The 15,676-nt window shown below is 34.6% G+C and overlaps 2 protein-coding genes across 2 annotated transcripts; one reads left to right on the top strand and one right to left on the bottom strand.

The window, feature by feature from the left end:
* Nucleotides 1-2,574: 2,574 nt before the first annotated feature.
* On the top strand, nucleotides 2,575-3,040 carry LOC125216713 (uncharacterized). Its single transcript, XM_048118475.2, has one exon. It carries the CDS (start codon nucleotides 2,740-2,742, stop codon nucleotides 2,926-2,928), a length of 189 nt encoding a protein of 62 aa, XP_047974432.1. The 5' UTR covers nucleotides 2,575-2,739; the 3' UTR covers nucleotides 2,929-3,040.
* A 458-nt stretch (nucleotides 3,041-3,498) lies between these two features.
* Nucleotides 3,499-15,515, bottom strand: LOC125214748 (general transcription and DNA repair factor IIH subunit TFB1-1-like). Its single transcript, XM_048115884.2, has 20 exons — nucleotides 15,168-15,515; nucleotides 14,880-14,958; nucleotides 14,525-14,583; nucleotides 14,353-14,416; nucleotides 13,620-13,746; nucleotides 11,890-11,965; nucleotides 10,859-10,951; nucleotides 9,466-9,510; nucleotides 8,424-8,480; nucleotides 6,758-6,913; nucleotides 6,579-6,644; nucleotides 6,221-6,344; nucleotides 5,958-6,014; nucleotides 5,724-5,851; nucleotides 5,454-5,645; nucleotides 5,215-5,328; nucleotides 5,033-5,110; nucleotides 4,208-4,255; nucleotides 4,060-4,128; nucleotides 3,499-3,967 (listed from the first exon to the last, which is right to left on the bottom strand). The coding sequence occupies exons 1-20, from the start codon at nucleotides 15,246-15,248 to the stop codon at nucleotides 3,881-3,883; spliced, it is 1,800 nt and encodes a 599-aa protein (XP_047971841.1). The 5' UTR covers nucleotides 15,249-15,515; the 3' UTR covers nucleotides 3,499-3,880.
* Nucleotides 15,516-15,676: the final 161 nt, after the last annotated feature.

Here is a 15,676-nt window from a genome sequence, read left to right as displayed (position 1 = left end):
AGTTTAAAATGTGAGGATTTGGTTCAATTTAAAATGGATGGCAAAAAACAACAAACAATATATTAGACAATAATGCATACCCATAAATATTGGGAGGAAAAAGTGAACCGCACTGTGTGATGAGATTTTTCTAGGTTTATAATCAATTATCATTCTAATTAGGATATGACGTTTATTTAAAAAAATTTATTTCGAGAAATTGGGATGGTATATTGTTTAGATACAAAATATCTAAAGAATAATGAATGGATCTTTTTAAATAAATTCATTTTATTATATCAAATGGTATAGATAAACGACTAAAGTATAATTATGGTCCCTACAATTATTCTAAAATTCTTTTTGGTCTCATATGTTAAGTTTGTGGCCTTCTGGTCCTTAACATGTTGTTTTGGTCCAAAATAACCATTTTCTGTTAAAATTAAAGAGTAAAAGTCAGTTTTGATCCTAAACATATGACCAAAATATGAATTTGGTCCAAAACATTCACTTTTTGAAAAACAGGTCCGTAACAAATGAAATCATTGTTGAAGTGGTCCTTTTTTGACGATCCCATCAGAAAACTAACGGTTATGCCAGTGTGCAATTACCGTTGACCGTTAGTTTTTTGACGAAACCATCAAAAAAAGGACTACTTCGTCGACATTTTCATTTGTTATGGACATGTTTTTTATAAAGTGAATGTTTTGGACCGAATTCGTATTTTGGTCATATGTTTAATTAGGACCAAACCTTTACTCTAAAATTAACTGTCAAAATATTTGATCAATTTAATAACTTAATTATAATCTAGGACTAAAGTCCAATTTTGGTCTCATACATTTTCTATAAAATTCTTTTTAGATTTGTGACTTTGTTTGAGACCAAAATATACTAAAACAATATGTTTTGGACCAAAAGATCACAAACTTAATATATAAGACTAAAAAAAAAATTAGGGCAAATGTAAGGGACCGAAATTAGACTTTAGTCTAAATAAAACAAGAATATTTCGCACGGATCTTTAAAAATAAAAATATAAAAATTTAGAGATTTATGAATGCGCTTTGCCACTAACCTCATTCTTTTGGTGTTTTTAATTCAAGATATTTATATAAAATGAAAAAGAAAAAAAAAACAGTTGCCTTTTTTTCAGGCCTTTTGTTAAATGGACTTTTGAATTATGAGCACCAAGGGCCCAGAAATTGTTCCCTTGATCCAAAGCTAGTAATACAACCAATGAAGAGGATCCTTCCAATGGAGATGATCCTTTTTACGTTTTTATTACATTACTATGTGTCCCGTAGTAGAAGTCATATTTAATTATGGCACCAATTTTAAAAAATATAAAAAAAGTGAATTAAATAAATTAGTAGAATACGAGTTTCAATTATATAGTTTCATAATAAAATGTTAGTGAAATAAGTTGGTGGAATACGAGGCATATTTATCATTTATGGTAAAGTGAAATAAAAATTTTATTGTGCGGTGGACCAAAATAGAAATATATGACTCTTATTGTGGGATGGAGGGAGTAATATTTGTTATATTTTTACTTTTTATTTTATTTTATTAATTTTTTATGCTAGAGGGTTCACCTAACATTAGTTATAACTTATAGTGCACAATTTATTTTATCTTTTCTATTTTACGTAAGAAGTTATATGCTGAGTTTTGTATGAGAATATATAGGTCTTGGTGTTCTTTTAAAGGATACTCCATTCGCTGATCAATAATTGCTCTATTTGTTAATTTTTTTCGTCCATAATAAATGTATCATTTGCTTTGTTTGCGATTTTTGGTAACAGAATCTACATTTAATTAACTTTATTTTATTTATATTTTACTATAAAATATAAAAAAAAAAGACTTCTATTATCTTTTTTCATTCATTTTGTATACAATTTTTTAAAACTTATGTGAAGTTAAATTGAACCTATTATTCACTAACGAAAGGGAGTATTAAAATGAAGATTATTCGAAAGCAAAAGTTGTTGAACCATTCACTTAGCCTTTTTCTCTGAATTGACACCACACATCTACAACTTGTCATTAAAATAAAGAATTTTGGAAATATAAAAACTTCATTTCCCTAAGACTTTTTTGACTCAGATTCATGCTCATGAATCCTTTCACTAAGACTAGTACATTATTATTATTATCTACAAAGAGCAAATATATCCTTAAAAAGTATTCTGAAAATATCAAATCATTCTAAACTTAAAAACCATAAAATGTGATGTTTCCCCAATTCGTAAATAAAAAATAGACAACAATTTATACTTTGTTAGAAGTCATAAGAATCCATTTTGTACATAAATTATGTATTTTCTTCTAGAGAAAGTCATGGCCCTGTACCTCAAATTAATCACATAGGAGTATATTTTTGTTCAATATATAAGTATTGAAAAACATAAATAAAAAGCTAAGACGAGCTAGAGAAATTATGTGTAAGGTGGAGAAGGTAGCTTAAAGATGAAACAAGCATTTGTGGGAGAGCTTGGTACCAAAAAAGCATCCACCAAATGAAATGTCACTGTCACCTCGACTTAACCTCGATTAACAGAAACAATGCGTGGAGTAACCGCTTTGAAGAACGTGAGAGAGAGATTCTATCTCTCTTATATCACTAAATTAACCACTCCTCCTCTCTTGCTGTTGCTCTTACTCCTCAATCACTCAACAACACTTCATCTCTCTCATCACTAATTATGTGGAGTATATAAACTTGATTCCATATTCATATATCATTGCATCAAGATGTGTTGTGGGACAAGAATTTGCTGTTTGTGCATGTGCGTCATATTGGTGGTGATCGCCGTCGGTCTGCTCTTTGGATTTGGAGTTTTCAAGCATGGATTTCACAAGTTTAAGGATACCATAAGTGTATGTGATCCCTCCGCCGCCTGCGGCCGTCCCTTCATCGGTTTTGCTCCGCCGCCCTATTAGTACTTTGGATTTCATTCTTTTTTAGTTTATTAAGTGCTTTTCTTTTCTCAAGGATTCTTGTACTTTTTCAAGTGGCTATTGTCATAATGAATGTTATCTTCACTTCATTCAATTCAAAATTGCCTGTATTCGAAACTTCAAGTTAGGACTGATTATTTGAAAAAAGCAGTAAAAAAAGCCAAACATCCAACCACTCCATCTTTTAAAGTACAATAAAAATAATAGGACGAAGATAAATATAGCCATTGCTTCAACTCTCTAAAATCGGTACCGGTGCATAGTTAATGGATCAGGAGCAATAATAATAATAAAATGGAAAGAATAAACATGAAGAATTTTGGAATTGACTTGAAAACTGCTTGCCAAAAAATCAGTGCAAATTGAATCCAACGCTGGCAGGCCGAAATACCAAAACAATGTAATCTTGGTCTAACTCTACCAAAACCAGATCGTTTCGTCCAAAACTAATTTAATAAAAAATAAATTGCATGTATAAAATCCATCTAATTAATCATATTTTGATGCATTTACTTATCATTTCAACACTAATTTTGTCATGTCACATCGGCATCATTTAAAATTGTTACTACTACTAAACATTCCACATGGGATTACATGATTTTGCGAGAATACTCGGGAAAAATTGGGATACACACTAGAAGTTTATAGTACTAGTATGTTTTTTCACAACAGATGGTGGTAAAGACAAGAACGTCCATCATGAAGGTACGTCTTTTCAGTGGTACAAACCCTTTAGATCTTCTACCAAAACTTGATACTCATATATAAATATAGTACTATAAAGACTGAAAAATCAGTTGATATAGTTTTAATATATGACGCATTCAGCAACCTTGGCAACACGGAAAAATATGAATGACATTTCTTTCAAGAAAAAGACGACCAAATTTGCAAAACAATGGCAACTGAAGAAAAGGGTGAAATCACACTTCTACGTAAACCCATTGCGTTTCTCTCCGCTCTTGGCAGACCTCCTCTGAACATCTGCATCGTAGTGTGCAAACGCCGCATCCAGAGCCTACAACAAGGTTATCTCTATTTTACCTGATCTTAAATTTTGAAACATGCAAAATGCAACGTTTCTACGACTACATGCAAGCTAGTGCTAACCTGAAGCATTGGGTGAACAAGAAGTGACACCTGATGCCTGAAATCAGATTGTACAGATTCCTTGATCTCCTAAAACATGATGGAACATGGTAAGATATTTGTCCAAGCAAAGGAGGCCATAACTGAAGAGCATCGATAAGTAACGTACCTGCAACTTTGGATATACTTGGGACATTGCGTCTTTCAATCTGGTGACCTGGTGATGAACAACAAGTTAGGATACAGTTTAAGTGTATGAGTGGCTTCAATGTATTATGCCCCACCATATCAACTACTAACTTCCTGTAGGAACAATTCTACTGATATTCAATGTCTTACAATCAATTAATTATATTGAATTTCTATTTCATGAAGAATGGTACTAACTGAGAATGGACAATTTAATAAAAACAGTACTCTCAGTTCTCCGGCATTAACTACTCAAAATACAAACATTCTTTACAAATTGCAAGCCCCTTGTCCAGCCCTTAAGGATGACATTTTGTGGAGCAAAGTAGTAAAGGTTAAGTGCTACGTAACGTTGGAAACCCCAAATACTTTAGAAACAAGGGATTAGCCACGTTATTTGTGCATTTTTAGTACCCTGTCTTCTGCATATTGGTAAGTAAGGCTTAGCTATACAGTTGAGTAATGTGGAGTATGATTGTAAGGGATAATCACTTTTACAAGGGACAATGATGATTGGCAGTTAATAATGAAGTACTTTGTTTTCTTAATTTCTTCCTGCCTCTTACTTTATGAGAATTTTGAATTTAATGATGTGTATCAAATACATGGCCTTAACAGAATTTTTATCAACCTTAGAACACTTCAGGGAAATATACAAAGTTTCTTCAGGAGAATATACAGCATCTAAACATGGTAACATCAATTACTGGGATATCAATAACTGGAACTAGGCATTCCTTTAACTGACCAGATAATTATAACCTTTGATTGATGTCCCAGAGCCAGACAAAAAACTACATCTTACCTTGTTATAAAGGTACTTGGTTGTAAGAGGGTATGATGACCAAAAGTGTTTCAAGAGTTCCTGCACCGAAGTCCAGTGCTGCAAAAGAGCAGTTACTTTATTGCATACCATTATGGATTCCATAACTTGGATAATGTTTCTGAGTTCTGACTAGTGAAGGCCAACTATTGGGCAAAGCTTACATGCAAGAGTTCTTCCTTAGTAACTTTTGGTAACATATCGAGGATACTGTCGTTAGAACTGTTTCCAAGATGGAACTTGGTGCTAGAGATACTCTGGGTCAACCCACTGAGGACCTGCTTTCAGTAAAACTTTGTTAACTTTTATGTTTCGAGAACTGATAATATGAAGCCTCTCATGCACCACGATCAACTTATTACAAGAAATTAGAGATGCAAAGCCACCCGTGGAGGATATATACCTTTAGTGCAACCTCCTGATTCATTATCGGCTCAGTTAACCCCATTTCATTAATATCAATTATGACATTCCTTAATGAGTCATAAGCTTGCCGTGCACTCGCACTGGATATCAAGGGTTTTGCAGCTGAACCTGTATCTCCCAACGCTTTTAGTGCATTGGCCTGCTGAGAATCAAAGTAGTCCCTCGGATCCTGTCAAAAGAGTAATAGCATTCAAAACTTAATGCTCTTGGGGACTAATGCAGTTTATTACTTAAATGACAGCCAAACCTTGATACTGAGGGGTGCAACAGCAGGATCTCGAGGGCCCTGAAGATCTTCAAGCTCTGCACTTCGAGAAATCCTGTTGGATAGTTCTTTCTCAAAATTTGTATTTAATTTGTCCTCAGACAGTTCAGCTGCAAATATATACTCAATATTAATATGCCAACTCATTATAAGATCATGAAACTGAGCAGTGCTTGTATCCATAAGAATGGCCAACAAAGTTGAAAGAGTACCTACCCTGCTTTTTCCTGGTAAGGGCTTCAGCAACATCTCTTGGATCAGTCAGCTCAGCATCTATTCTCATGTTAATGTCACAGAAAGAAAAAGTAAAGCTATCATATAATTATCTCGAAACTGAAACAAAGACATTCATTAAGTGTACTCATTTGCTAAGATAAGACAGATTTGTGCAAATCATAACTTTGGATGATATGAATGCAGACAAAACAAAGACAGAGCCAAATGAAATCAGCAAGAGTTAACCTGTTAGGATGACTTACCCACAACTCTTCCTTGAAGAACAACTGCAGAATGCTGATTCAAATCTTGCGAGAAAGATCGCCGGTATGGCTCATACCGAGGGTCCAATACATCTTTGGTCTCATCGCGAACTAACCCATGATCCTACAATTAAAAACATAGCATATGCTATATAAAATGAGATAGCATGCATATCAAGTAGTTATATACCACAGAACACTGTCAACAAAAATGGGCATTTAAGTTGTTCAACAACATTTGTTCTTGGACTCAATATCAGGAAAAACTATACACCAAGATATGAGCAGACAGATAAAAACCCATATAGAACCATAGTCCAGTAAAGTGCCTGAAAAATATAATTGTTGATCAATTTACCGGGAGATGTGTGTAATCATCACCCTCATCAGCTTCAATGTCCACAGTTGGATCAACACGCCTAATCTGGTAAAAAAATAAGTGCAATCAGATGAAAAAGAAATCTCAGAAGAAAAAGGCATTTCCAGCTAAAAAAAATGCCAACTGAAGGTGAAAAAACAAACTTCAGGTGAACTTACCTTTCTCCGAGCTTCATTTGCCAGCATATCATCTCTCTTCAAGAAAACAGCAAGCTCCTCATCTTCATCACCCTCTGCTGCAGCTGCAACTACATTTCTCGTACTGTGAAGAAATTGTGCTCTTGAATATTTGGTCCAGAACTCGGTTTTGCTCAACTGAGAATACAAGAATACATCCTTAGTACTTACCAGTTATGTCATTGTGGCAGAATTATGTACAAGCATATTACATTATTACTGAATACTGAAGTGGCTAGATTATCAGGATTTTAAGTGGCAGCAACTGCCTACTCCGATTACAACTTATTTATTGGACAGAAGGTTAAACATTTGAAGATATAATTTCTGAACTCATCCTTGGCAGGCAAGCCCAATCCTCCAGACTAGAATTATAATTTAACACTAGGAAACAGGCTGGTATGAACTATGAAGGAAAACATATAAAAACAAGTTCTTAGAAAGACCCACTATATTTTATTCTAGGATACTCCCCCGGGTTTACTAAAATTACGAACTTTGGAAATGGCACAGGTTTTAATGCAAAATTGGTAAAGTGAGAGAGAGGAAAAGAAAAAATGGGTAAAGTAAGAGAGAGAAAGAGAAAAAGTAGTGGAATTAGTGTTAGTGGATTGTGGGGTCCATTTCCTAAAATGGAGAGTTTCTATTTTTAGGAAACAGACTAAAAAGGAAAGAATTTCTATTTTTAGGAAACAGAGGGAGTATTAAATAATGAGATTCCCAATTAACATGATGAGTCCAGTGCTAGGGTTGGTATCTAAAAGCATGTTTTAGAGTTGTTTAGTTTATTCCTTTATTTATGAGAATGAAGTTATTTAATTGGCTGGCCTTTTATATTCTGTTGATTATATTAGTTGCAAAAAAGTCCATCTTCTACATTGTAGGACGTGTGGTGGATCCAAACTAACATAAGATCATTAAGTCAGATCCTTGTAGAATAAGAAAGTTCACAACCCAAATAGATATGGATAGCCTACTGTGTAAGGTTGAGGTATCAGTCTGATATTTCGTTTATCTTAGCTAACAGGTGATATTAGTGCAGCTATTGCATTGAAATGGAATTCATAGTGAGATAAGTTCTATTGCGGTGTTAGTGAAGAATGAGGTCTCAGAGATTGTTGTTCTCAACTTACGTGGAAACATTAAGTATATGTGGTTGATTTTATGCACTGCTTTAATGTACTACTAGAAAGTGCAGATTTTTCGCAACCATAAACCTTGGTGTGTTGGGTAGTGGTATTCATTTATGATAGAATAAGCTAGGTTATTTGAGTTATATGATAGAATAAGCTAGATTGTTCAATGTTGAATTATTGTTGGAGCGACATTCTACAACAAAAATCAAATCGAAGATTTTGCACAATAGGTAAACTAATCAAACTCTATGGGCATACTAGGTAGGGGTCTTTTAATTTAATATTCGCTTCTGTCCTATATGAGTTCTAGATAGACAATTACATTAAAATTGCATGATTTATTTAAATATTATTCCTATGATATCCTGGCGGTTAAATTCATCATTGGGTTCCGTCGTCTAAGACTCCAAAATAAACATTATATTGCAGATTTACAGTGTAGGAGTTTAAGAAAATATTAACCAGTCATAAACTTTTGAAAAAGGAATAGAATTTTTTGGCATTCTTCCTACCTTGTGCGGAACAAACTTCAAGTATGCTTGGCGAACAGCTGGTTTTTCAGCAAATATCTGTGTAAAAGTTTAAAACAATATGTAAAAGGGGTTTCAGGGACCCACTTAGCAAGATTTGTGAATGAAACATTCTATAAGCATTCATAAGACAAAGACTTGCATATTAGACAACGAGAATTTCTCAATTTATACACTCTAGCCATGCATGAATAGACAACTAGTCTCACATACTTCTCTAAAAGTTTCAAACTTACCCTATAATGGTCTAAGTAATCAAAAAAAATAACAAACAAAAATCTCAAGAAAGAATAGGCTTGGGGAGGCCTAGCACCTAGCTATAGAAAGAGAGTGCTTAGTGCTTACTTACGGACTAAATATGTAAAATAAAATGCATACAATGGGTTAGAGCGTGTCACTTGATGATATTGCTGGCATGTAGAGAATTGGAAAAACAATTGAGGGTTTATGGGGAAAGATAAATTCAGAAGTTTATGGGTTTGCTAGGTTGTGCTATCAGAGTACAAAGTACATTTCCATTGAGGTTATGAAGATTTATTGATTCTTCTATACAAATGAAAAAATAATTTGATAAACAATCGGTAGTCTGGAACTTCAAGGTGTGGAAATGAGAATGCATTTGGTTGTTTTTTATATATTTTATTTGGGGCCCACTTTGAATTAGTGGTTAGGAACAAAGAAATGATATGTAAGTGGTGGATCAATTGAAGTGATGATACAGGATTGAGGATTGATGATATAGGTGTTGAAAAGAAAAACTAGTGGGCCGAAAGGCACAAAACTGAGGAGATGCTTTTGGATATAAAAACGAACAAGTCCTAGTTGCTTCGTCATATGTAATGCTCAACTGTCTAAGATATCGTTTACCTCCATGAATATAAAACAGGTAACGTAGCAGTGCTTAAATTGGTAGTCAAATTGACTTATATATCTAATAACAAAAGCTATCGTGGCTCTTACACAGGTCTACAGAAAAGAAACACACTGATGAGAGAAAACAAATGTGAGGGAGAAGAAAGTATACCTGATGAATGAGTTCTGGCGTCAAGTTAAATGTCACTCTGTTTGACTGAAATACAACAAAAGTGACGGGAATGGGAGGCCCAATGTTAATACAATAAATAACCATAGACCATAGGGACCGTGTCAAAATTTATAATAAGGCAGGTTTCAGCTTATGCAATGGAATCAAGCTATATGACGATTCCCAATTCGAGGTACAAAGAACATCAACTTAATTATAGATCCACCCCCCCCTCCTCCTCCCCCCTTACATTTAATAATTCTGTACAGCTATAAAGAGAGCAGGATCTGTGTTAGGATGAACCAGGCATTGTTACCCCCAAAACTACCAAAAAGTCATTGTTTATCATCATTTTAAAAACATATTAGCGAACCACCACAGGAAAGGGAGCTCAACATGGAATTCAAGTGTCTATGATTTTTCTGAAGACATATACATGAAATATGCACACTCAAAAATCCAATAAACTCAAGATTCCACTTCCCTCCTCCAAAAGGAAAAATGTCATCCTACTCTATAATTTTATTTTCTTTTTAGCTTTCTTTAATTGACGGCAGTGCATACACATCGTTATTTCTTTTTTTCTTCTTTGTTAGGGTCAGCTACTCTTTTACACTTGTACTTCCAGAACCATGCTGTAAGTCATCTGTTTGTTTAGGAGAGCATCAGCTATTGTCTTTTAAATTTAAATAATCATCATATCTACAAAAAAAAAGTTAAAATAAAGAATAATTGATATTCATAATAAGTTATGTCTTGTCTACCTTTTTACTTTTTAGAGAGAAAGAAAGAAAAGTCCAAATCCAATTACACAATTAATTACTCAATGAAAAGCCCTTATGTTTCCTAAAATGGAATGGGACAACTCGAAAAGAAATGGGAGACACTTCAACCAGGACTTAGGGAGTATTGATTAAAAAGTGTATTATATTTGTAAAAGCATAAATATAAAAATCAATAGAGCATATGCTCTAGCCTCTAGGGCCAGCACATCAACCATTAGCTTGCAAAAACTACCATACTAGACATGTGATATAGGGAATTCTCTTTTTTCCAATCAGAATGAATGACAAACAAATGAGTTATCAAGTAGGAAGGTGTACCATAAGAGGCCCAAAAGCAACTCCATTTGACTAGAATTTTAATGGACTTCAGAAAAGCTCATAACTATCCACTATAACAGAAGTCATACCAAACAACAATCTCTCTCTAATACAACCAAATCAAGATAGCAACATTTTGGACTAAGAAAATTTATTTCTGCTACAACATAACAAGAATGTAGCAATTAAGAGTCAGTGCTCACACCAAGACAAGCATAAAGCTGCATGCTCAACCATACATATACATTTGTACTTTCAAACTGGATCTCTCAAAGGATGATTATTTTTACCTGGCCATCGGATAATGGTTTTAAGCTCCACATTTCATTCTTTAATGCTAGGCGCTGCTTTGGCCTTCTGCTATCATTCTGGTCTAGCAATTTCTGCACTTCATTAATGAAATATAGCTATTACATATTACTCGTATTCGGCCAAAACACATATAATGTGCATGGCTTTTTCATCAAAGGTGCATTGAGAAAATGAACAGTTTACAATTTAATGCTTTAAAAATTAATATAACATACTATTAAGCACGGGGACGCCTCCCTGGTTAATGTACTCGTTTCGGAGATCTCCCCAGGGATATTTTTTTTCCTATTTTTATTACTTATGTGTTTAGAACAAAAAATGTTTCAATATGTGGTCATTTTAAGTTTGACCAAAAAAACTATTCCAATCCCTAATTGTAGAGAAAAAGAGCAGCCTCCTCTGCCTCCCCTTTCCATTCACACACAACCCACTCTGTTGGTGTCCGACCTCCATCACCAGGATCGCCGCCGCCGGCAGCTACTGCTTCTGTGTTCTATTTTTCTCTTGCCTTTGTTTCATCTGAAATTATGGCCTTAGTCCACAGGGCTGCCCCCATTTGCTTTCATCTCTGCATGACTGTTTACTGGAAGCGCACTGTCCACAAGTTCTATTGGTTCAGTTTCTCCATTGGGTTTCTTGGGAGTGCAGGACTGAACTGGTACATGTTTTAGACTTTAGTTGGTGTGTTTTATGTTTATTAATGGATTAAAACATTGCTCTATGGAGTACTAATATTGCTATGTAGTTTTATCATGGATTATGAGGTATTTGCATATTTACTTAATAAATTGTAGATTTTTATCTATATAAAATGGAGTATATATTAATAAATATTAAATAATCAAAAATGTACTTCATTTTTTGAAAATCGGCGTGTCTACACCCCCGTATAATATTCATATCGCACACGCATTTCAAATTCGCCCAATACTTCGTAGGTAACATATAGTATTAGGAATGTTTGGAGTACAAAATAGTCTGGCATTAACATAAAATTCCAATAACTAACCTTCCTTGTTGCCCAAAATTCATCATCTGTCAGTATACCTCCAAATACAAATTGCTTGTGCAGTGTCTGTAACTCACTGCCAATTACACCTATTTAGTACATTAACTATAAGCAAAATTAAAAATAACATACTGAAATTTCACTCAGAGAGCGATTTAGGCTCAGGCTCAAACTGGAGCTTGGATTCATGCTAGAATAACAAAGATACTATGTAAATAAAGGAAGAACTATTAGTTGCATTTTACTAAACTTTCAAATGTAGATTCTTCCTATCTGCATACTGACGTTAAAATCTAGACAATGACAAGAAAGTTTGACAAAAGTTAATTCACGAGCAAATGTGATTGGGTATATCTTTCTGTGTTCCATTTACAAAAAAATCAACCATCAATACACATAATGCGAGCATACTGAGAAAGAGACAAACATAATGGCTGGAGTGGAGACAAATAAAATGCAGTGCTGGAGGCTTGGAAGAGTAGCTTTGTAGCAATTACATGTCCAATCATTAAATATAGCACCACACCACAGTGATATTTTTATCAGTGCATCTTAGAGCACTTCGTAAATGTACAGTTAAATAGCTTTAATATAATAGAAGCAACTAAAACTACGAGGACGACCTACTCAGAACCAAATGATTCTAGGAATGTACTGCTCAATAAAAAGTAACCAAAAAATTTGCAGCCTGTTAAAGAAACCCAGGATGCACTATGATAACGCTGATGTCTATTTAAGTTACTTATTGGGTTCAATGGGCTCTTGAGTACTAGATGAGATGACACTTAAATCTCTAAGTCAAAGATAATCTGATATCTAAGACAAGTACAAGTAGGAGACAATTTTATATTCTTAGTTAGGCTTGCATCTAACATCACAGGCTCACAGAAGATCATTTCATCTTATCCAGTAACATGTGTGGGGCATAAGATAAAGACAAATACTCCCTCCGTCCCAGCCTAAGTGAGGCGTATTCCTTTTTGGGATGTCACATGAGGCATTTCCTTTTTTAGCAATAATTAACTTCATTCTATTTCTTACTTTATCCTCTTATCTCTCCTACTTTCTCAGTTACTTTATTCTAGTCTACTCTCTCTTTCTGTTTCCTGATCCCTCCATCCCAAGGTAGTTGAGTCGCAGTCCTTTTTGGGTTGTCCCAAGGTAGTTGAATCATTTTCATTTTTGGCAAAAACTTTATCCTCTCTCATGCTTTACTCTCTCTTCCTCTGTCTTACTTTATTCGCTCTCTTACTTTTTTTAACACGTCAATATCTAAAATCCCATGCCCAAAAGAAATGCCCCAACTACCTTAGGACAGAGGAGTACTTGATTCTTTCTCCTACTTTAATATTACAACTAAAATCATCACACACCACTACCTAAATTCTTGTGCCAAAATAGAAATGCCTCACTTAGTTGGGACGGGGGGAGTATAATATATCAGTCACTCAAAATAATGGACTTCCAAACCTTGGAGTGAGCATTATCCGATTATTTAGGAGAAGAATCTTGGGTTTTCTAGTTTCTACCAGTAGGCTCACTATCCCTACTAGAATTTGCATTAATTTTCACCTTCGTGGTTAATGCATGGGAAGAAACCCAATTCATATATACAATTTAGGAAAACGAATGCTTTTTTCCTTTTCAAATCATAGATAATTCTGTAATAACAAAGAATTTAATACGTGGATGGGAGATTTTACTTAGAAATGGAGTAGCAAACAGTTTACCTATTTTCCTGCAGTAGCTTGATTCTGCGCTCTGTTTCTATGCTACTAAGTTGCTCGTTGGTTACTGGAGGAGTAGCTCTTTCCGGTCCTGCTTTCCCACCTTCAGTATAGAATGCAATAGCCCTGGCTGTACATATATCGTATAACTTCACTGTTAGGTATAGTAACTTGTATGAATTTTGAGAGTAACAACTCTAACTGTCAATCACATTATTAGCTGTTTCACGCATACTAGCGTTTTAACATAAGTTCACATTTCTATTAGACTAAAGCAAAAATTGGTTGTGTAGAACCAAAAAGTTTTTTGGGCAAATGTACGGGACCAATTTTGAACTTTAGTCTTTCTATATTAATCAAACATGTGAACATCTCCTTTTCAAATTATTTCACATTTTTTATTTCAGAATTCAGATTCCAGCTATAACCAAAGACATTCCTCATAGATCATAGCAACTTTATACGGCATGTTAACACAACAACACAACGAGAAAGCTTTTCTTATTAGGTATGTGGAGGGCCTGTCAGCCAAAATGGCAAAAAGAAAAACATATTTTCTCTTTTCTAACCAAAACTAGTGGAATGTGGAACATAATTAGGGGAAACAAAAGAAAACAACATGGCTGTTGCATAAGATGGTAAATCCAGCCCATTACGATTCTACCAGACAACCTCAAGATGTAATGATGTATGTGTATTGATATATGGAGCATAACAATTTGTAATTGTGACTCACCAACAAATTCCCGGCAAACATCACGCTCGGCAAAAGTATCAAATTCGAAAATGTAATTCCCCCCCTGGAATAACACATATATATAAGTTACTTGCATTGGGGAATAAGACAACATACAACACCTCAAGAAAAACTGAAGTTGTGAGAGTTGCAAACTATTAAGACCACGGACCTGTTCCTGTGTAAGATTAAGCAGGGCCTGTTTGGAACCCTCCTTGGTGAATTTGTGACCTGAAATTAACAAGGATAAGTACAAATATGTTGTCTGCGACACTGCATTTAATACGTAGACAAAATGTAAAATCTTTTAGATTGGTTTTGGTTGATGATTATCCCCATCCAAACAACCAGCAAGGATTTATGTTCATGGACTTCAGATCCTTAATGCAATGTTTTTGGATACACAAGTGTGACTAACATGGGATGATTATAAGCAAACTGAGTCAATATTAATTACAGTTACAAATTTGGTGAAATAAAAATCAATTTCTTAATCCTTTCGAGGTTGAAAAAGTAGATAGGAGCACCTTTAACTATTTTAAACTCCACATTTAGCTTGACTCCCGAATTTTGATCATTTGGCATGAAGATGAATCTTTCTATGCTCTGAGAAACAGAAAACCACCAAATAATGAGTTAATCGAAGATTCCTTCAGCACCGCGCAAATCCTTCAGGAATAATACTCCTACCAATTTGATTCCACTTAAACAGTAACAGAACAATCACAAAAACAATACAGCAAATAAGTTTATCCAGTAATAGAGAAAGAAACACACATAACATAATGCAAAGTGGTAGGGCATAAATTAACAACCAGTTTGAGGACGCCAGGAACGCCGGGGTCCTTGGTGGAAGATTTATACTTGGCGCGCTTAATCACATGCTTATCCGACATACTGCAATCCGAATTCCAACCAATAAATGCTCAATATATCTGGATGAATCGAGAATTCTCCGGTGAATCGATGCGGCAATGAGTTAATAGAAGGGAGGCAGAGATTTAGGGTTTAAAGGAAATTTTGTGGGCGAAGATGAGGGTGTAATTAAATCCTGTGCTTCAGTTGCTGCTGGGCACCAAGCCAACTGTGATGTGCTTTGCTATGGTGAGTGGCTCGGTAATCATGGCCCAAGTTGGGAATCTCTCTATAGTCTATACTACTCTCTTCTCAAAGAGCATTTTAGACCGGAGCCTAATTAAATTTATATTTTGCCTTCTATTTCAATCAAAATTGAAATTGTAAATGGTGGCTTCTATTTGGATCAAAATCTTGTAATTTTATTTATTTTTGTAATCCATCTTCTCTGAATTAATTTACAAGTTAA

The sequence above is a fragment of the Salvia hispanica genome, chromosome 3 (assembly GCF_029641045.1).
Source record: "Salvia hispanica isolate PSC_SH4W2 chromosome 3, Shi_PSC_v1, whole genome shotgun sequence".
Classification (NCBI taxonomy): domain Eukaryota; kingdom Viridiplantae; phylum Streptophyta; class Magnoliopsida; order Lamiales; family Lamiaceae; genus Salvia; species Salvia hispanica.
This window is presented reverse-complemented; position numbering and strand designations above follow the sequence as displayed.

Coding starts and splice junctions, on each gene's coding strand:
- LOC125216713 (XM_048118475.2), top strand. CDS start 2,740: ATGTGTTGTGGGACAAGAATTTGCTGTTTGTGCATGTGCGTCATATTG.
- LOC125214748 (XM_048115884.2), bottom strand. CDS start 15,248: ATGTCGGATAAGCATGTGATTAAGCGCGCCAAGTATAAATCTTCCACC. Junction 13,747..14,352: donor TGTTTGCCGGGAATTTGTTG/GTGAGTCACAAT, acceptor ATATATGTACAG/CCAGGGCTATTGCATTCTAT. Junction 6,015..6,220: donor TCTTCAAGGAAGAGTTGTGG/GTAAGTCATCCT, acceptor ACATGAGAATAG/ATGCTGAGCTGACTGATCCA.